We start from the raw sequence: 22,445 nt of genomic DNA, 5'->3' as shown, positions 1-22,445 counted from the left end.
CACCCCTAGGACATGATTTGTTAATTTCATTGAGTATGTTTATCTCTTGAGATGTCAGCCCTTCTGGAGCAGCCTGCTTTCTGCCTGCTGTAGCACAGGAAACGTCGCACAGGGATAAGCATTTTGTGGCTGTGAATTGGCACACTGCTGAAAATGTGAAGTTGGAGTAAAAGGAGAGAGCACATCTCTCAGGTTAACGTATTGTCAATTCAGAGCATCAGTACGCTTTCTTCCATCCACCTCACCACTCCCCCAGATCTGTAGGGTTCCACCTAAGGGGTAGTTTCCAGCCGTGAACAATGGTTTCCTCATCATTCTCTTGATTTGTTATCCTGGCTCAGTAATTCCTTCCATATTTCTGCCCTGAACGGTGACACCTCCTTGGTAATTCCCAAGATTTTTGGTGCAGCTGTCATGGTCATGCATATTTGGGGATGAGATTTCTGGTGTTTTGGACATTCTTTCAGGCGGGGGGCTGGAGGTTGAGCTGGGAGAGGGACAGTGTGGAGCTCAAAGAGTTCTCCAGGGGGAAAACTCATAGGAATATCAAATCTACTCATAAAATACTCAAGATGCAGCAAGTGATGCAGAGCAGCCGGCACAAGGCGGTTACTCACTCTGTCCTACAGTCGAGATGCTGGCCAGAAAAAACATCAGCCAGTGCTGCTCTCGGGGGAGACCCCCTGAGATAAATGCCGGGACTGTGAGGTAGATGATTATTTTGTTGGATTCTGTCTAGATTGTTAGAGTAAGCACATAGCTGGGCTGAGGGAGGGTGTGGAAAAACAGTGTCTGGAGCCAACATCATGGCTGTGAAGGAAGTGCTTCATCAGGGATAGGCTTCACACCACGGGAGGGTTTCCAGGGATGTGCAGGATGGAAGAAGTTGCGTTCAAGGCACACGGCTGTGTGTGTGCACCAGAGGGATGGTGCCTATTTATAACAAAACCCCAACAACAAAAGCTCCACAGACACAAGAAGCACACGCACCAAACCCTACAGGCCCGCACTGCTGGTGCTTGTGATCCTCTGCTGCTGCCTGGCCGCTCTGTGTTGGTTTGTTCTGATGGCTTTGCTCTGTGGGCACTGCACCTGGAGCCCTGTCCCCTCATGTCACCTCGCTGATTTCAGCAACGAGTCCCAGTTTTTCTCTTTTTTTCTAAGATCACATCAAACCCGAGTCTGAGAAGGACCAGGCAGGTTTGTGATGCAAATAGTCCACGATAGATTTATTTTTAATTAAATCTGAGGTCGGGACACCTTCTTGCAAAAGCCAAGCAGTGGATTCCCTCCATTGGGTTAGAAGCTATCCTTTAGGACAGCCAGAGATGTCCCATGCTACCACTGACTTCTGAAGAGAACATTCCCAGGCAGTGCAGACACGTCAGCACTGCCACGAGCCCCCTGCTCCTCTCCTTCATCTGCAAGGGGACTGGGAAGGGCAGAGTGCTGTCACGTCCTGCAGACTCTATGATAAATATCTTATCTAAATATATTTTATGTTTGTTTGTTTTTTCCACAAGACACGGTTCAACTTGGGTGCTTTATTGACCAGATCTCCTGCATACATCCTGGTTTACACAACCCTTTTCAGATCTGTGCAGCAGATGAGTAAGAACAGCTGTGTGGTGGTGTTAAAGGAAGAGCCTCAGAAACATAACCCAGATACAGAGGTCATGGTGCCAGAATACAGACTGCCTTCTACCAACGCCCCTTGTAGGTTGGCCCATGGGATGCATGGCATTGGCAGTTAAAGTCATGTTTTGTGAAACAGTGAGCGTGCGGCTGGTAGGCAAACTTCAGCGGTGCGTGGAAACACAGATTCCTTGCAAAATAGTGTACAAGTCTGCAGGTCTGATCTACAAAAGCTTCAGAATCAATTTGTTGGAAACGGGGAACCTGTGGCAAACCCTTGGTATTGGTGTACATCGGAGAGTGGTGCAGAGGAGGACTTATGTGTGGTCAGTGGTGGCCAAACAGAATTTCATGATAAGGTGAAGCTCATTTATCTGAAATTGACAAATTGAACTAATCTTATGTGACTGGAAAATTGCAGATGTAGAGCAACCCCCCTAATGATTCAACATGCAGCCCGAGCCCCAGCTGAGCCTTCCCCCATCTGTCATCATTGTCCATGACAAGTCACCATGTAGGAAGGTGTTTGCTTTCCTCCGCAGAGATGGGTTACTGGAAACTTGATGGCAATACACAGATGAATCAATGGGCTGCTGTCAGACCGCATGCAGGTGGCACAGATCTTCTGAGAGATTGAGTTCCCCTCACTCAGCTGCCCATTACGCTGAGCTGAAGATGTAATAGATTTTTGGAGTGCTCCCTTTCTGGAGTGAGCTCCTCCAAGAGGGAAGGTATCCTCTGTACACAGTAATTCTGGTTGGATTAATCTTCTTCCAATGGCTTATTTCAAAATGTGCAGGTGTTTACCAACGTGCACTTCCTCCTGGAGCTGCCAAAACTGGCTGTTGGGTGATCTCAATTAAATAATCCCGTTAATTCTGTTTAATCAGCCAAAATCGCACGTGAATAAAAGAGAAACAGAAATATATGTGTCAGAAAACTGATTTACATTACATAGGTCTAGTTTCCAGCCTTCTTTGGAAGGTTTGCAGTTGTGTCGTCATATAAACCACAGGGACAGATAGCAAGTGCTTCTCAGACAGTGCTCTTAGCATTGCCCTCATGAGATCTAATCTACAGATCGCAGCGCTATGATGGCACGGCTGAATTCCCAGCCCTGCTCTTCCCAGTTAGGCTCTTGCTGTGCTCCTTTGGCTGTCACACCTCAGCCACAGCTGTTTGTCTGATGCAATTCAATGCAATCATAGAATCACCAAGGTTGGAGAAGGCCTACAAGATCATCCCGTCCGACCGTCCACCTATCACCAATAGTTCTCTCTAAACCACATCCCACAGTAGGTTGTTCATCCACATTCTGCTGTATTGATGGGTTGGTGAGAGACTCCCAGTGCCCCACAGATGCCCCAGTGCGGTCCCACTTGATCCCAGTCTTGAGTGGAGCCCATGGTGGGCAGGCACTGCTCCTGGGGATCTGCTCCCATGCAGCCCTGAAGTTTGCTGGGGCATTTTGCCATTGGCTCAGCGGTCGCTGGAGGAACTTATTCACTATCTCTGTTTTTCATTTTGGTTATTTTTATGTTTTTCAAACTCATGATCATTTTGTTGTGTGTTGGCGGTGGCTGGATGCAGAAAGTACAGCAGGGTCGTGTGTCTAAGGATACTCCCATGCCATGAGCTTGAGATGGTTGCGCTGGCACTGCAGGAATGTGAGACAATGCCCATAGTACTGGGGAACAAAACAAACCCATCACCATTATGGGCCCACAGGCACAACTCAGTGAAGCTCCATGAGCCAGATCCAGCAGAGAAGATTGATTCATTTGTACAGGAAGTACTTTGGAGAAGGAAAAAAAAAAAAGGATATTTTACATAATAAATGCAAAGTCCAAATTGATGATGAGAGACTGATGGCCATCAGAGCAGTGTCAAAGTTCTTAAAAATCAATCTTTTTTTTTTCTCTTCCTGAGAAGAGACCCTGCTTTGCTCAGGGTCGGCCCTTCTCAGACTGCAGGGCAGCTTGTTCCTATCTAATTTTGAGCTTTTATCAAGCAAAACAAAAATCCTGTGCAGAGCACCTCGCAGAGCCACAGATTGCTGGCACAGGTAGGAGCAGGGTGAGCTGTGCTACGTAAGGCCATGGGGACTTCAAAAAGAAGATAAAAAGTGTATCTATATTTTGTGTGTTTTCAGTCTTACTAAGCAACTTCTTTCCTGAGTTCTATTCTTAGAAATCACTTACTTGTCTGACAGCATGAAGGTAACTACTCAATCAGCATGGAAAATACATGTTGGTAAGTCTTTCAGCAACAGCAAATAACAGGCAGTGTATGAGGCTTGCAGGAAAAAAAGGGGGTAAAGTGCAACTTTTGAAAGTGTGTTACAGGAGATCATCATGTTTGATAAAGCCAGTGGGATTCAGCACCTGAGGCTGTGTGGGGCTTACTGACACATCCCAGGACTCCCAGCTTCTCACTGGTGCATTCCCATTCAGGGAACCCAATTCAGCACCAGCTGCAGGGAAGGGCACGGTCTGGGAGTTTGGTCCTTAGAGGAAATGCTATCTTTGACACGTGTTATTTGGTTTTGTTCTTTTATTGTTATTTTCTTATATACTACAGAGCTAAGATACGGAAGAATTATCACTTTTCAAGCTGGATCACAGATGATGCTTATTCTTTATCCATCTTTTTCACAGAACTATATAGCAAAATCAAAATAACTTTCTCATAGGAAGCCAACTTACCTATGGGTAACTTTCAGAGGAGGACAAAGTTCTGATATGTATTTCCCTGGGTTTATTCAGGTTATGGGAACTCGGGTATCATTTTCAGCTTTGTGAACTGACCATATACAATGAACATTCCTTCTGCTTTAGTATTTCCACTTTTCTTTCTGCTAGGAAATAGACATTACATTGCTCTAATTCAAGTGGCTAATTGAAAAGCATCATGAGTTACACTGGAGAAATCATAGAATCATTCAGTTCCCCAGCCCCAGGGCACCCCACCATGACCACTGACCACATTCCCCAGTGCCATATCCCCACCGTTTTGGAGCACCTCCAGGAAAATGATATCTCCACTCCCTGGGCAGCCTGTGCCAGTGCTGACGGTTCTTTGGAGAAGAAATTATTCCCAATATCCAACCTGAACTTCCCCATGTGCAGCGTGGGGCCATTCCCTCTCATCCTTTTGCTGTTATTCAGGAGCAGAGGCTGATCCCCGCTCACTACCACCTCCTTCCAGGAGTTGTAAGGATTGATGAGGTCTCTCCTGAGCTCTCTCTTCTTCAGCGGACAGAATCACTCCCGTTCCCTCAGCTGCTCCCATACGATGCATGCTCCAGACTCCTCACAGCCCCATTGCCCCTTCTTTGGACAAACTCCAGCACCTCTATGTCTTTCTCTTAGCGTGGGTCCAAATCTCCACATTCTTTTGTTCTGTAGCTGGTCCAAATCAGGGGTGAAACTGAAAACAGAAGACACTGTGGGATAGCAAACACTCCCCCCCCCCCCCCTCAATTGGGGATGCATTTTTCTTTCTCAGCAGGGGCACAACTGCTCTGGGTGCAGGCAGGATGTTCCCAGCAAGATGTTCCACGTGGCCTTCAGTGCCCTGAGGACACAAACACTGAGAGATGGTGGATGGAGAGCCCCAGCTGTGCAGCAAAGTGTTCCACGTTGCACTGTGATTCCCCAGGTGCTGCAAGGCCCTTTCCAGGAGTTTAATCACATCCTTTGGAAGCCTGACCTTTCCGAATCAGCTGAGAGGAACCTCACTGCTTAGAACTGCTGTAATATTTTTAAACAAAAAATGGGCTCATTAATCTGCCGCACATTTCAAACAAGCAGGAATTTTTTTTCTGACTGACTCAGAGTGTTTGTCCCACAGAGCCATGGAGGTGGTCCCACGCAGCCCACATCCATTGCTGAGCACCAGCCAGGCACCACATGGGGCTGTTCCCCCCCTGAAGGTGGGCTGATGGGAATGGCACAGGGCTGAAAATCAGTCAGCCAGGCTCAGATCACTCAAGGACAAAGAAAGGGGAGAGATTTCGGGCTCCTCTATGCCGCCGTCCATCTGTTACTCCCTAGTTAGGGCAGTGAGAAATAGATTCTGCAACTCATGGGGTCATCTCACAAACTAGTTTTTGCAATTTTTTTCTGCCCTTTAGAACAGAGATGTAGGTTCTGGGTGTAATGGTGTCATTTTGCACCAGGTGGTGGCTGTACCACCCTTGGCCAGCAGTGTCACGGGCAGCACAACATCCTTCTTCCCCCACCACTCACTCCCACTCTGCTCTGGGAGCAAAGGGAAACCTCTCCTGGCTTAGGAGAAGGTCCTGCAGGCTCTGATGTGCCTATAGAAAGCATCCAGAAGGTTGCTCATGAATGGAAGCCAAAGCTTTCTAGGTGTTTCTTAGAGCACCTGGCTTTCCAGTGCACCAGTTCCTCTCTCCTTGTACTCAGCACTGCAGTACTTCTCTTACGTCCCGACATACAAAGAGCTGCCTGGCTCAGGCATGTTCCTGCTTGTGGGCACAAAAGCCCAACAGATCAGTTTCTATGGCCACCTCACAGTGCTGTCACATATTTGTGTCGGCAATGGAAAATCGAAACTCTCAGTGCCATCTGGGGAAAGGCCTATGCCCAGGATTTACTGCTGACTGTCTCAGCCAGCCCGATACTGCGTGGCTAATTCCCTTCCTAAGAAAATCACCACTGACGGGTGTGATACACAATGCCCCATGGAATTATTTAGGCAGTATCTGAAGCCCAAGAAACAGGAGCAGATGAGAGCATGACTTCGAGATTCCTCACAGCTCCACAGTCAATTCAGTGACAAGGAATCCTTTCTCTTGCATTTATTTTATTAGACCACAGGGCGTGTTTTGTTCCACTGTGAGATGCGATTTGGATTCCAAGTGGTAATGAAAGATTGATTATTTCTCTGCCATTTTGGAATAGGCTCCCCAGGGAGGTGGTTGAGTCACCGTCCATGGATGCGTTTAAAGACCGTTTGGATGTGGTGCTCAGGGACACGATTTAGTGGGAGGTTGTTAGAGTCAGAGTAGTATGGTTGCGTTGAGGTTGGACTCGGTGATTTTTAAGGTCTTTTCCAACCTGAGTGATTCGATGATGTTTTTGCTGTCACACTGGTGACAGTGATCTGTTCTTTCTATGTGGTTCAAGTGGACTCTGCACTGATGCTCTCATAGCCCCTGTCAAGTCTGGGCTTGGCCTTAATACTCCTATCTCACTTGTCTTTGGTTTTGAACGTCTTCCTGAATCCTTGACCTTGCTCTGACAAAGCTTACACGACCCTTTCCATCTCTTCATTAACCCAGTGTAAACAAGCAGCTGGCACTTGCTCAGGGCACGTGGAGGAACAACACGAGAGCCCCAATAAACAGCTCATTGCCTGCAACGAAAATGCTACGGGCTCCTGTTTAAAAGATGTCCCATTTCAGTTCAACCTGAATACATTAACCCATTAGTGAATGTGCGTGAGAGGTAGCAACGATGTCATACAAACGGCGTTTCTGCTGCACTCTCAGTGCGCCGTTTCTGCCGCTCTTCTGCCTCTTTCCGCGACGTTGGCTCAGTCCCAGCGCTGTGTCTGCTGAGCTCTGACAGCAGATGGCAGCTCACTCAGAAACAGAGGGGCAAAGAGGATTACTGCAGGAGAAAGCAGAGCAGAAAGCTCACCGCCAGGCTGCTGCTGTTGAGGAGGTCACATCACTGATAGATGGCAAAATGCAGCCCTGGGGGCATCTCCATGCTTGCCTAGGCAGGGGAAGTGAAGAGCTTTGTTTCTCTGTGTCATTTTAGAAGCACCAAAGGAACCTGGTCCTTTTTTGAATATTGTGATCTACACTCCATTGAGTCACCAGCATGTATGATCTGTGGCTTCACCGTCACAGCACGACTTTGTTTTTTGCACATGCAATACAGTTGCTAAGTGGTCTGCCCTGGCTCTCTGCTCCCCCTCCCATGATTTGCCCGTGGTCTGATGGAGAAGGGAAAGAGTAGCAGGGAAGTTTAACAGCTAGTATGAAACTGCCATACTCCTGTCAATTCTTCACCCCTAATCTGTTTCAAAAAAATTAGTTTAAGCTATCCTTTGAAACTCCACTTTAATCTGAACTAATGTGTTGTCACAAGGTGGCATTTTCACATATGCTAAGATATTGCTTTGTCATTTCTTTATCCAAGAGTTGTGGCCCATTAGCCACAACCCAAATTGCAATATCTCTATTCTCCATGATTCAAACCCAAGGCAAACTAATGTAATGAAAGCACAAAGGTCATTACAAGGTATGCTTGTATTTGTTTACACAAGGGAGCTGATGCTTTACTCATAGTCTGAGAGGTGTAACATAGTTTGCTTCAACAGAATTACTTGCTGGTCACAGCATTAAGCAAAATCAGCACTTGCTCCCATTCATTGACAGGAGTCTGTTGGGTCCAAGCCTTAAGTGTTTCCCCTAAACCAGAAGAGGTTACAGCAAATATTTCTTGCTTGCCTTATGTGACTACAGCAGAGCATAGGGTTATGAGATTCAACAGCTGTTCTGTCCAACTTTGCATTTCACTTGGTTCTGAGAAAAACAAAATAGAAGCGCTTGTTTTCTCACTTGTTACTGTAACATAGGAAGAATGGGATTAAGATTTATTTGTTCTCAAACAGCTCTTGCATTTTTGGGCTTTTTTTTTTTTTTGGAGCAAAAGCCCTTGGACCGGAGCAGCAGTAGAGCAGAGGTGGCACCCACTCTCATCTTGCATCACCCCGCAAGAAGTAGTTCAGAGAGTTCATGATGGTCATGAATGGACGTAAACAGAAACCAAATCCATAAAGTAGGGCATTACGTCACTTCTAGTATAATACCTTCTGGGGTTTTGAATTCTCAAAATGAAATATTCTATTTTTCCTAGTTTGCATTGGCAGCTCACTGACATTTCCTGTGAATAGTTAAATAGAGGTTTTGTATCCAGTTTTTTTCTTGATTTTTGTCTCTATAGTTATTCACATCAGCTAACAGTCACGTAAGTAAAATACAATGAAATTCAAGAGAGAGATTGAAAATTCACGCTTGGTAAATTGCTTCAGAGTCCAAGAATTACAGTTTGTATATATATTTACCTAATGAAACGTTTATATTTTGAAATTTTGACTGATGAAAGCCAGTAAATTAACAGTTGCAACGTCTGGCCCTCACTTTACCAAATAAGAGTGAGATGTTGAAAGGCAGCCTTTGCTGCAGAAAGCTTGTACCAGCTGGAGCCACACAGACACTAATAGGCTTTGTTGGCTCTGACCAGCTTCAGCTGGGCCTCTGCTCACACCCTGCCCAGGAGCCCATTTAAGCTCAGCCCTTTTCACCTCTTGCTTGTGTTGCAGAAGTGTTGGCCTCTGGCTCTATGCCACTCCTTGGCCATGGATGCTGATGATTTTTGGGACCCGACCTGTCAATTGATTCAGGCTTCATCAAGGTAGAGTTGCTGGTGGACTGGGCATTTGGTTGATTCCCTGGCTGATGTCCCCAGGCCTGCCCTGCCTGCTGTGCTTGGTTGCTGTGGGACTGTATTCTGACGGTGAGGTGCCTGCCTTGTCAGCTGTGTTATGCTTGGCTCCTGGCTCCCTGTCTTTCAGGCAGTAGCTGACTCTTGCTGTGTTCTTACAGTAACTGTGCACTTCCCAGTGAGACTGATGCAGAATGGTAAAAGTCTAGTTTAAAGAAGAGCTGTCAACAAACAGAAAGGATTGCAATCAAAATCAGTAGTACAAAGTATCAGGGTGCCTTAGGTGCCTATGTTCCATATAGAGGAAGCAATTGCTTCTGTTGACTTGGGGGAAGGCTTACATTTCACTTCTCTCTTCATCTGGCCAAAATACCCTTAAGTCAAAGTTACGTGGGGAGGGTAAGTTGACACCATACAGTATGATTATATAGCTTTTGGAAGTACTACGTACTGTTCTCTCTGCTATGGGATGCAGAAGAAGTTTACTGTAAGGTCAGTCCCACCACTTCTTACTGACTGGGGCTGCCAGTTAGTGCTGGTCTGTGTGCTGTGCTTCCTGTATCTGTATCATCTGCTCACTCCAAGCACACGCTTCTTTCTAAATCTCAGTCAGAAGTCCACGTTCCCCTGTGTGGACGACCACTGGTAAATACAGCGCAGACTTAAGTGTATTCTCTTCAACAGGTAGAAAAAAGAAATGGCTGATGAATCTGGCACAGAAGCAGAAGATGTGGAAGGAATGGGCACTCCCATGGTGGTGTTCCCACTGATGCTGCTACCTCTACTTTTGGCAAGTAACACTGAATACAGCGGCGAGCCCTTCGCAAATCCACGGGATGTGATGGGGTTAGAGTGGGTTCTCTAATTAACAAGAGCAGTAATTGCGGGCTGTGCCGGTAATTGGGGCGGCCGCTGTCCGTGGTGCTGGAAGCGCTGCCTCGCTGCTGCCGTCGGCTAAGGTCACGAGGACAGATGTGGCACTGGGGGACGTGGTTAGTGGGCACGGTGGGCATGGGTCAGCACTAGGATCAGAGGAGCCTAGTGATCTTTTCCAACCCTAATGATTCTATGATCTGAGCCCATTTCCTAATTTCTACTTTCTAGAATAGAGGCTGGCAGTCTTACAAAAGAATATGTAACAAATACTTGTGAGAAAGGTAAAGGTACATTTCCAACACACTTAATGAAAGTGAAAATAGCTTCCGTTATACCTGGAATGGCAAACTGAGCCATGGGGGAATAGTTTGTTTTGTGACATTCTGAGCCAGCCAATTTTAACTCCCCGTATCGTTAGATGCCAAAAGTAGGTTAAAGAACTACTTTGTCTTCAAGAAAAGCTTTGATGAGACAGCTCACACCTTTCTAGCTCTGGGATAAGTCAACCACGAGACAGAAAGCCACAGGCTTTCTTGGTTCCACTGTTATCTTCTTTTCAAAATGAGGAGTCAACAAAACCTTCTGACGTTTTGGACATGGCAAATTGGATGACTGCTGTGGAGTCATTGTCTCCTCAGTTTGCTTGAAGATACTGATTAGTATCTTTATATCTTCTCTATGCCTTTAAGCAGTAGTTTGGCTTGTAATAATGAGAACTGGGTGATCAGTTCACCAATGAAAACCAGACAAAGGACCAGACAAGGTGAAAAATCCAGACATCAATGCTAGGTAAATGAAAGAGGAGGAAGAAAGTTCCTGCCCAGGAACAGGAAGCAAGGATATATGAACTGCAAAGAAAGGAGGGGGAGTTTCTGTTTACTCAACATAGCTGGGACGTTTTGGAGCTGGGTATACTGTGGTTTGATGTTAGACTAGCTCACTTGGCAATGGTTAATGTAGCTCCAGAGAAACACTACGAGTTAATGGAAACAGTTCAAACACCTTTCTGAGCAACAGAAAATGAAAGCTAAATAATATCCCAAATAGTTACAATATTTGCTTAACAGACTCTTGCACTGATTTCCTCAAGAGATGCTGAATTATACAAAGAAAGAATGATCTCATAATTCTGCAATGAAACAGAAAAGAGGGCATGATTACCATCATCAGAAACCAGGAAGGCAGACAGCTGATACTGAATGTGGGGGAGTGCTGAGTCACTGCATTGTGCTGCCATGGTAACAATTTACCAGCTGGTTGGGGATGAAGAGAGATTCAAAAACCTGAAATAAAAACTGGACAAGTTGTAGCTTAAATATAGTACTTGTTTTTTAAAAAGAATTAACAAAATGGAATCATTTCTAAGAGAGGTTTTTTGAATTAGTGTCACTTTGAGCAACAATATTAAGAAGAATATTGAATGAACACAGAAGAGAACTGAATTAAAAAAGAAATGGGTATTTCTTCTTTTAGACAAGCCATCTAATGTTGAGAACAAGCAGGAGCAACTTTCATTTTTTAATATTGTTCAGAGGCCTAGTTTAGCACACATTCCCTATAACCCAGACCAGAGTGTGAAGCAACAGAGCAGCAAGATCTGGTAGTAACAGAGTTGGAGATAAACTGGAAAACTTAACATAGCTTAGAGAGGAATATAAGCTCAGATTTCTTGGCTGGTCCTTTCTGATGATTTTTTGGGGTCTGGATATTAGGAATACTGTTGTTGACCTGTCGTTGTGGTCTATATCTGCTGATGGTCAAAGGCATGACCTCTGTAACAGAGCCGGTTCTGTGAAACCACAGCAACTTGGAACATTTATTTGACTCATGAATTCTGAGTAGGATTCTGGGTGGTTTCTTACAGCGGAAAATTTCAGCATAATGACAGGTGTCTCACACTTCATGAAATAAACTCTCCATTGCTATCGTCCTAGGTGACGGACACAGTGAGTGACAGCACTTAAATGAGTGGCGTGAGCAACTTCAGAAAATGACCTCCTCAGCTGGACCTCGTGATGGTCCACTGGGCAGTGTTTGTCTTTGGTTGACACAGAAAGCTACCAAAGGTTTGAAGCAGGAGTCAAGAGTTAGAAAAGGCTTATGAGAACTTCACAGAAAGGCAGGAAATTTGTGGTGAAACACAGGAAGTCACCAGTCTTTTTTTAGTTGACACAGAGGTTGGAGGAGCTGCTGCTGGAGCTGATGAGGTCAGGGAAGTTCTTCCTTGCAGAACATAGGTGGGCACCTCGCAGGTCCCTGGAGCCAGGACAAGGAGGTCCAGGTGGTATTCACTGTGTCAGTGGCCTTCACTCCTGAGTTAGGAAGAAGAAAGGCCTTTTCAGGACTCAGTGTGCAGATCTTTGCTGTAAACGTCAGTGGAGTTCTGGAAGCTGGTGGGCTTCAACCAGTTCCTACTGCTCCCTCAGCTTCCCTAAAGAGGTCTTATTTTAAAAGTCTCTTGAAAGACCAGGAGATCCTGTACAATTTGGACAGCTTAATTTTCCCTATCTTTCAGCTCCAGTGTTGTCATATCTAGTTTTGCAGGAGCCCACAGGCAGGGCTCAGCAAAAAAAACATTGGTGCTTTGGGGGGAGTCCTAGATGCTGTGGGATGCAGATTGCTTGCAGAAAACAAGTGCTAACAGCCTTCAAAAGCACGAAAGATGCTACATGGAGGAAGGTACGAAGTAGGGCAGAAAATGTTCTTCCTTATCAAGAATGAAAGTTTCAGGAACAGAATAGACAAAAGCTTACATGTGAAATAGCCATAAAATAAGACTTGCCAAAATTGTATCTCTGCTGCTAGACAATCTAATTTACTTTTATTTGATCTTTCTGGGCCCAGCTGTAGCTGAAGTCACAGCTGCTGTCGTCTATGGAGGCATTTATCACAAGAAGTGATGTCTGAGAAAACAGATATAGTTGTCTTAAGTCTCCAGTGCAGCACACTTGAGTTTCTTGCTGTTTATTTGTTGTAGGCTTTTATTTATTTATCCATTTATTTATTTTTGCTTTGAGATGAAGGATTTTGGAAACCCGTTTTACCTGAGCAGTTGGATGTAGCAGTTTCCTAACAGCTGTGGGCAGTGGTGACACTAACAGGTGGTACCACTAGTCAGATGTTGGTCTTCTGTATGCAGGAAATGTTAAGTCTTTTTTTTGTAGCGAATCAGAAGGAACCACACTTAAAGCATCTTTGCCCATCAAGTGGAAATTCTTCATTTACATCAGGTTTTTTTCCTCACTCTTCAAAGCAAAAGCCTTTATCTTCAAAGGAAGTGCATGCTCTGGGCCGGACAGCTGTAATCATTGGTAAATGAGAGTTAATTCCCCATGTGCAGGGGATGTTTGGGAGCATCCACGCTCACAAGGAGTTAAGCAGCTGCCTGCCTCGGTGCTGCCTGCCCTGCAGATCTGTCACGCCTGCTGCTCAAGGAAAAGGACGTGGGAGAGTGTTCCACTCCTTGCCACTCCTGACCCATTTTCCTACTGGCTGTGCTTACCGGGGGATGTGACATCTGAGCTCTCTGCTGGCACAGCCGTTGTAAAGCTTTGTTCTGCAAAGCCCTCCTCGTACCACGGAGCTCAGATTAATTTCCTACAACCAGCTTTGTTCAGAGAGAGATGGAATCACTAAGAATATAAATCTGATGGCTCCTCCCACCGCACCCCATGCATTTGCCAGCGTAACCGTTCCATCTCCTCTTGTATGTGGCCGCTTGCTGTATTTGAAGGCTTTGACGTATCTCGCAGCGATGCCGGTCTGCCTCTGATGGAGCTGTTGGTATTTCTGCTGGTCGAGGCTTGCGGGACCACGACCGCGCGGATCGCCATTCGGTGGCAATTTCACGGAACAAAGGCGAAAATACCGATCGCTGCGGGATAAAGTTTCTCCCTTTTCCTCTCCCCCCCATCCTCTGGCGCTCAGCGGGGGAAGGGACCTGCGCACGCCGCTGAGCAGCCTCACCCGATGTAAGACGGAGCCGGAGGGCTGGCCAGGATGGGGAGAGGAGGAGGAGGGATGCTAAAAATACCGCCCTATGCCGGGCAGAGCGCGGTGCCGGTGCGGGCCGGGTGCGCAGTGTGCGCGCCGCAGTGCGCGGCGGGAGCGGCCGCGCCGCAGGGATGCTCGCCCCGCTGCTGGGATCCGCGGGCTCCGGCTGGCTGCTGCTGGGTGAGTGCCCGCCCCGCTGCCCCCCACGGCCCACCCTGACCGTCGAGGGGTGCGGGAGTGGGGCCCGGCCGAGGCGAGCCCCCCCCAGACCCCGGGAACGCGCGGCCCGGCCTCCCAGCACGGGTATTTCTATTGAATTACGTTCCGATTGAAAGGAGGGGGAAACGCGATGGGATGGGAGCCGGTGCGGAGCGGCTCGGGCGGTTTCGGAGGTGAAAATTGGATATTCCGCCGCGTGCATGCGGTTCGAGAGCAGACACAATGAGACGGTGCGGCTGTGAGCGAGGGCTGGAGGCACGGCTGGCTGCGTTACGTAACCCCTCTCAAATCATCCCGAGGGGTTATCGGGTCCGTGCGGCTCCGGCAATGCGTAAGGGCACTTTCTGCTTCTTTGCTGTGGGTGCGTGGAATAGGGCCGCGCGTGGGGCTGCGTGTGTGCTCGCGTGTTGGACCGGGTGGGCGGGGGTGAGCCGGGCTCCCCGTGTTTTGTTGGCACGTAGCGATGGCTCCAGCTGCACTAGAAGATCCGTGCAGGTTTGAAATAGGTGCTTCTGCGTGAGGTGTTTAAGGGTTTGGCCTTAAACTGGGTCCTTTCAATCTGAAGCATCTCTTCTGCAGAAAGGCGAGGCGCGGTGCCTGCGCTGTTTCCCCCTTCATCCAACAGCAGACAGACTTCCAAGGAGAAGTACAAAGGGGAAATGGTTTTTAAAGATGACATCGTTGCATCATTAGGTAAATATTCTGCTGGGAAGAGCCAAGAATGGAAAACATGTTGTAATTATTTATGTGCGTGTCTACTTGATGTTTCTGATTCAGGAAAAGATGAAAAAATAGGGAACTGAATATCACCACTCTGCATTTTGTCTTTGGAAACATCCTGGTGGCTCACACTGAAGTCAGTGTGCTTTGGCTGCTACAATCAGCTGCTCCTGAACTGTAACAAAACTCAGGCAGTGCTGATTTTGCCCAACAGGAATTACATGGGTGAATCAGAGAGCAGGAGCTGGCTCGGGGGCTATAGGCAAGTGTTACAGTGTTCCGGGCCCAGAGCCACAGAGATTGCTCTGAGCTCCATTACTGGACCTGAAAGTTGGCTCATGACAACAGCAGAGCAGAGATGGTGGGGATTGAGTCCCCGGGGCCTCCATGCCTCAGTGCAGGACCTGCCCCATGATGGACTCAGATCCCCAGCTCCAATCCCAGTGCCCACCCTGCCCACTGACCACGTCCCCAAGTGCCCCATCTCCACATTCTGAGTCAACTCCAGGGACAATGACTTCCCCCTTGCAGAGCAGCCTGTTGGTGCCACCCTGCCACATCCACACACCTCTTCCTGCGTGCCCTGCCATCCCCAAGTGTCCATCCATCCCTCCAGGTGTGGCTCTGGCTCATGGCCTCCTGTAATTCCTCACCCACTTTATTTTGGTGTGGATGGTGACTTTAAGCCTGACCTTGCACCCTGGGAATCACGTGCTGCCACTGTCCCTCACAGCCACCAGCCCAGGCCACCCAGGGGAGACAGGTCCATGCTCAGACCCTGTCCAGCCCAGTAACCATGTGCTTGTGGCTGCTGCTCTTCCTGGTGGTCTTGGTCTTCTGGTGGCCCTGATCCGTTGAACACAGTTAACTGCTTTTAAGGGAATGCAGTGGCCATACTGATGTACTAAGCAAGGTGTGTGGTGGCCACTGCATCCCAGTGCAGCACTCTTGGTGGATTTACATGAGTTTCTTGCATCCTTACAATGAGTTTGACCCATTGAGGATGGGTCTGCATTGCTGACCTTGGTGGAATAATGCTGTAGATAAAGATGATTCTTTCCCAGTGTGCAGACAAGCTCTCAGACAAGCCTGAAGTTCAGATATGAGGGTAGGGGACGTCCCCTGCTGTGCTGTGTGTGTGTCACAATGCAGATGCCCAGGGCTGCCTGAGTGGGCTGTGCAGGGTGATATATTTAGTTGCTTTTATTCTCCAGCTCTATTACTTTTCCATTTAGACAATTGTTAGATACCATCAAAAGGGAAGAGTAAATGTATCTGGATTTCTCTGCTTGCCTGTGGGGAAAGGCAGCACATGGTAGTTTTCTCTGCTGCTCTCGACTAATTTAGACATTTATTTGATTTTTTTATTTTTGTCTCCACTCTAATATGAATATTACAAATATTTCCAAGTAATGAAAAGGGGAGAAAAGCTTCGAAGACAACTGGCAAACTGAATTAACTAAATACTCATGGACGTAGGAAAGCTGACTTGGGAGCAAGCCAGGGAGGAAAAAATACCACGTTACACCACTAAGAATATAACTGTTGGCTTTGTGTCACTGAGCACTGCAGAGCATCACTGGGCTTAAACTTTCCTGCTACTGCTGTTTCTGTGGGAAATAAGTGTCAAAATGAAGCATTGCAGAATCGTTCAGATAGGAGGAGACCTCCCAGATCCCCACCCCTCCCCACCATGTCCTCTGACCACATCCTCCAGTGCCACATGCCCACGTTCTGGAGCACCCCCAGGGATGGTGACTCCCCGGTCCCTGTGCAGCCCGTGGCTGTGCCTGACTGCTCTTTGGAGAAGAGATTGTTCCCAATACCCAACCTGATATCACCACGCAGCTGCAGCACCCAGCTGACTCGCAGGGAGCTGGGGCAGATGCTGGAGGATACCAAGGGATGCTCCTTTCCTGTGGCATTTTCTTGGCTTTGTTCTTTCTTAGGAGCAAGGAAGAAGAAAGGAGAGCATCTATTAATACAATTTTTATTTATAAGTGTTCCTTTGGCAATGGATCAACACAGTGAGGTTTTTCCATCATTGCTATTTGTGTGCTTTGTGCTGCTGTGTGAAGCCAAACCCTTCAGGTCCCTGGGTTGGGGTCTGGGCTGTCTCTGCCCATTTCTGCAGCCCGATGCAATGGCTTGAAGTGTGCCAGAGAGCACACAGCTTTCAAATATGGATGAATGCACTCAAATTTTGTCCCTAAAATCCACAGAACCCCACCCTAACAGTGGGATTCCTGCTGTTCCTTCCTGAGCTTTCCTGCAGCTTGCTGTGATCCCAGCCTGGCTCTCACAGCTGTTATTTCCCAATGTGCTGATTCAGGGTCCTGGCAAATCCTTTTTCTGCAGACTCTGAGGCTCTGAGCACTGTTTCCATGCAGTGTGACACAGGTAAATGTTTTGCTGGGCTCACATCGATTGCCATGGCGTGCCATCAGCGCGTGTTGATGACAAGTCACTTGCTGTGTCAAAGCCTCCCTTCTCTGTAAACATTGTCACAGAGCCTTCAAGGTGACCCACGGCTGCTGAGGAGGCAGACGGAGGGGAGAGGAGGGAGGGCTGTGGCTGATTTTGCTTTTCCTTGTGCTCTGTATATGGACAAAATTATTTAACCTTTGGATTGGAAGCTGTGTGATAGAAAATTTGGTGGTTGGTGCTGGTAAAGCTCTGAGCAGAGCCCTTGCTATGCTGCACCTTGCCAGGCAAGCACCTCCCCTGCAACCCAGCAAGCTTTCAGCTTGGGTAGCATGCAGCTTTCAACGATGTGGAAAGAAGAAAAGTCCAACCATCTTGTCCAAGTCCTTTTCCTTTGCGCCACAGGAAGAAAGCAAAAAAAAGAAAAAACCAAAAAAACCCAAAAGGCACCATTCAGTGGAAATCACCTACTTCTTGGGAAACCCCCAACAAAGTGGAGAGAGGTTTGTACGTCTTGTTCTGTGTGCAATGGTGTTGCAAGAATGCAGCTCACATTTCCATTTGCTCAACCATGTGGCCTCTGTGGTGTAGATACAATCTCAGGCAGGCCACACCACTAGGAAACAGTTTTCACTTCATTACATGCAAAATAATGCTGCAGAATCAGTACTGGATGGGTCGGTGTCTGTGAGGTCAAGGGGATGCAAGGGTACCTGGTGTCATCACCTGGCTCTTCTCCCTTGGGGCGAGTTGTGCCATTCAGAATGCTGCAGGAGCACAGTTCCTGCCCTGCAGGGATGCTGCAGGGTGCTGAGTGGTTTGGAAAGGCGCTGAGCTGGGAATGCTCCCTGGTCTGCAGCAGCCAGCAGAGTGCTGCTCGCACAAACCCATCTTCTGGTGCCACATCTGGAGCCAAATCTTCAGGCTGGGACATGGGAGCAGTGCAACGCAGGGTGCCACCTCCCCAGGGGCTTTGCAGGAGTGGGACCTCTCCGCTCTGAGCAGTTTCTCTGCACACACTGCCATTTTGGAAATTTGTCTGAGAAGCTTTTGCTCTGAAATCCGAGCTTCTATCCAGTTTGGTTATGACTAATCCATCGGCTGCCTGTCTGGTGCCAGCACAGCAGCTCAGCACTGCTTGTTTTCCTCAGCGCTTCCTTCCCAACCTCCCTGAGGCTGATGCCCGTGGGGCATCTCTGCCCTCCTGCTGCCTCCTGGGCCCAGGTCCCCTCCTCCAGACAGCTTTCTGGAACTGGTGGCTGATGTGGAGTGTAGATACAGTTGGGCACAGAGGGCACTGTGTCTCTCTGGGATCTGTTGGTGGATGGAAAGCTGTGGGGCTGCCCTTCCCCTGGGCTGGGCGTTGGGTCATAGCTGAGAGGAGGGCCTTTGCTCCCCCAAAACCATCGAGCAGCAGGGGCTGGGATGTCCCCACGCACAAACTGCAGCAGCCCAGGCTGTGCCAGACCTCGTGGGCTGGGGATGGTGCCACGGGGACAGAGAGTGGCATCAGCGCCAGAGAAGATGCTGGGGTCTCACGTGGTAAGAGCTGGAGGTCCCCGTGGGCTGCAGAGCAACAACCAGCTCCTTCCCCCAGCTGCAAAACCTTATTATCACCTCCACGAACAACACGGGCACCGCTTCCTTTAAGTGAGGGGAGAGACCAGGGACCGCGGGGGGCTTGCAGCCCTAACGTGGTTGGGCAAATGCGAAAAAAGCATCAGCTGCGGTGTGGTTTGGGGCCAGAGCCGAGGCGGTGTCGCGTGTGGCTGCTAGGTGGCACCACCGCGACAGAGCCAGCTCCCCACGGAGCCGGGCTGATGTCACCAGCCTCTCCCCCTCCCCTCCCTCCCCCTCCCCTCCGTTCTTCCACTGGAAGCAGTCTAAGCCATGTCTGCATGGAATTAGAACATTGCAGGCTGTTTTTAACGATGGACAAATAAACCAGGTTGCCTTCGGAATGTGTTTCAGCCAGCACGTCCCGTGCAGCTTGGCTTTAGGTAAATCTGTGGTTTGTAACTCTAGAGGGGCAGACACGGAGTTATTTTTGTGCTGCAGGTTGGTCACATCGCTCCTGCCTGCTGCTTGCAAAAGGTTGCCCACGTCACACCAGCAACCTGATGGACCTTAGAACTTTGCAAGGCGATTCCCATCGCTCTACAACCCGTTGGCGTGTGACTCCCCGAGGGTTTATGAAATAATTCTATTTCTGGCTCAGCCGTGCAGACAGGGTCAGAGGCCGGCCGGGGACACCCTTGGGCACCCCGCTGCATCCCCCGCCTCCAGGGCATCGCTGTGCCCGGCTCCTCCTTGGCCCCGCTCCCTGCCAAGCAAATCCCTTCAGCTGAGAGGCTGCCGAGGGTGGTGTGATGCGGTGACCCGGCAGCAACAATTCAGCCCTGTGTTTCCTTTGGGAAAAGGCATTTGCATATCCTCTATTGGCTTTATTTGGTTAAACACATTCGAAAAGGCAAAACCCATTGAGAAGGAGGAACGGGTTGGGGGCCTCCCCCCCCCCCCCCCCCCGCCTTAACTCTTTGGAGGGCTGCTATGGGCTTGCCAGAGGGAGGAGGGTAAGGAACAGAAAAGTCTTAGAGAGATTTCTCAAAATACCCTGAACAGAGGCTCTGAGAGCTGCTGTTGCAACAGGAAAGAGGAAGGCACTGGGGATGGGGAAAAGCCACGAGGATGGAGGCAGCAGAGAGGCACTGCGTGCTCTGAACTGAGAGTTTGTTGATGTGTGGCTGTAGAGATCTGGGAGAGCACAGAACTCAGCAGGGACAGGAATGCTTTCGTGTGGCTTGGAAATACACGTGAAAATATGAGAGCTCAGAGAAAAGTGAGTTGCACTCATGCTGGGAACCAAACATGGGGCACACTGCGGTGTGAAAGTCAGACAGAACTGACAAGAAACAAAACCATGCAGAGCCCAACTGCCACTCGATTTCAAGTCAAAAAAAAACCCCAACAAAACAAAACAAAAAACCCTAAAAACTAAACAAAAATGACACTAAATCAACAGCAGAGACCCCGACACGTAGTCCGAGTGCTTTTATGTCATTCAAACAGCATCACCACCATCAGAAGAAAAGAAACTATCTCAACAAAGCAAGGACATCCCAAATCACAGCCTGGCCACATTGTTCTCAAAACCCTCTGCTGCAGCGATGCCCATGTGCTTGTGTCCCCAGTCCCTGGCAGGGTCTGTGCTGTGCCCAGCTGCAATGCGGGGACGGCACCTCGGGGCTCCCAGGGGTGTGGGGAGACGGCAGCTGGGGGATGCATCCTGAGGGCTGGAGGGGGAGGAGGCAGAAGCACTGCGGGCGGTGGCCTCGTGGTAGCATCCCTAATGACTGAATTAATCCTCTGCTCCTACAGCGCGTTTCCTTCCTGCTGCTCTTCGTTAGCGGTCAGAAAGATGAAGATTGTGTAATTAATGAGCAAAGGTCATAGGAAGGAACGAGCGACTGCTGAACAGCGAGATGCGCGGGGTGAAGTTCTCCCATCCCTTGCATCACTTTTGTTCTTTTAATCAGCTCCTGTTTTCTGCACTTCCATGGGGGAAGCCAGGGGCCTTGCTGGCAGCTGTGTGCTCTGTCCCCGCAGCCGTGGTCTTGGGAACATCTGGCAGACAAAGCACAGCTCTCGTGGAGATATCCTCATGGCATCACAGCGTTGCATGAGGCGGAGGAGCGAGGGCTGCACCCCAACTGTGGTTTCCTGGCGTGCTGCCTGTGTCGGCCACTCCCCTCCCCACGTCCTCCTGGCTGCACACACCACTTTGTTCACATTTCAGCCTTCCCACGTGTTTCTCACCCGTTCTGATAAGGCATAAAAGCACGGAGAGATTCAATTTGTTCCCCACTCCTACAGCACTTGTAATTCACATTGCACTCAGCTGCAGGTTCCTCAAGCACTGTGACTGATCCTGCCCTTTCCCCAGAGCCCTCCATCACTGCACAGCTGTGCACACACACAGCGAGGGCAGGCACTGCTGTGCCCCCACTGAAGGACAGACACCATGGCACTGGTTTACACCACGGGGTCGCTCAGCCTCCTACTCCCTGGTGGTTTTATAAACTGGGACTAATTGCAGAATAGCTGCAGATGGGCCAAATGAGTGATGTTTGATCATAAAATCACTCAGGTTGGAAAAGACCTTGAAGATCATTGAGTCCAACCACAACCTCTCCATAGTACCCTAACTCTAACAAGCCTCGAGCTTGCCTGGAAAGTCATTAAGTGCCTGTGCCCAGGGGTGATGGCTTTGGGGGCTCTCTTTCAGACCTCTGCTGAGAGGCAGTGCTGGTGAATGGTAAAGCTTTTGTTCTGTTGCCATCGCTGTAAATTGACAAACCCTATACCATGCTCAGTTGCTGGATTTATCTGGCTTTGTTTTTAATGTATTTAACAACATAACAAATGTATTTAACACAGCCCCTGGGTAATTGGGCGGAGTAATATCCTCTTACTCTTTTATTGCTTCAGGTGGTTTATGATTATTTTGCTAAGGCTCTGAAGCTCTTAATTTAGCAGCCTGGGGAAAAAAATGTCCACGAAAAGAAAAGAAAAAGGATGCTGCTTTTCGTTTTAAAACGAGCATTGGCAGGAAGGCTTTGAAGCTTTGCCCCGGACGCCTCGCCTGGTTCTGCTGGGAGCTGCTGGCACGGCCGAGGAGCTGCAGTGACCGCACAGCCCCGCGGAGCCCCAAGGGTTACAGCGGGCGGCCCCACGCTAATACAGCCTAAGCTGATATTAGCCAAGCTTAACTTCTTTGGGCAGTTTGCAGATGGGAAGGGGGTGGGACGTCCTGCAGTCAGCAGTTCTCCACGAGCCCGTGAACGCGGGCGCCGGCGGCACAGCCGACCATGAGCTGAGCGCGTGGGGTTGGATGGACGGCTGCGGTGAGTGCTGCGTGTCCGTGGGTGTCGGCGCGGTCCCCACGGCACGGCCGGACGTGGGGCTGCGGGGTGCTGAGCAAAACAAAGCGACAGCCAGGGCTGCAGCACGGCTGGGCGCTGCTGCTGGAGCTCTCAGCCACGCTGCAGCGCAGGGCAGAGCGGCGTGGGCAGGAGGATGGGGATGAGCACAAGC

The 22,445-nt window shown here is 48.9% G+C and overlaps 1 protein-coding gene across 1 annotated transcript in view; it reads left to right on the top strand.

Moving 5' to 3' along the window:
* ACSL6 (acyl-CoA synthetase long chain family member 6) overlaps positions 1-22,445 on the top strand; it is a 69,974-nt gene that overhangs the window by 23,069 nt on the left and 24,460 nt on the right. Inside the window, exon 2 of the mRNA XM_065734843.1 lies at positions 9,804-9,913. Coding sequence (XP_065590915.1) covers positions 9,817-9,913 — 97 coding nt within the window. The 5' untranslated portion in view covers positions 9,804-9,816. The remainder of the gene's footprint in view (positions 1-9,803; positions 9,914-22,445) is intronic.

The sequence above is a fragment of the Cyrtonyx montezumae genome, unplaced genomic scaffold (assembly GCF_038088225.1).
Source record: "Cyrtonyx montezumae isolate F1298 unplaced genomic scaffold, pur_monq_1.0 scaffold_18, whole genome shotgun sequence".
Taxonomy (NCBI): Eukaryota; Metazoa; Chordata; class Aves; order Galliformes; family Odontophoridae; genus Cyrtonyx; species Cyrtonyx montezumae.
The sequence above is the reverse complement of the archived record's forward strand: the minus strand, read 5'-3'. Positions and strand labels throughout refer to the sequence as shown.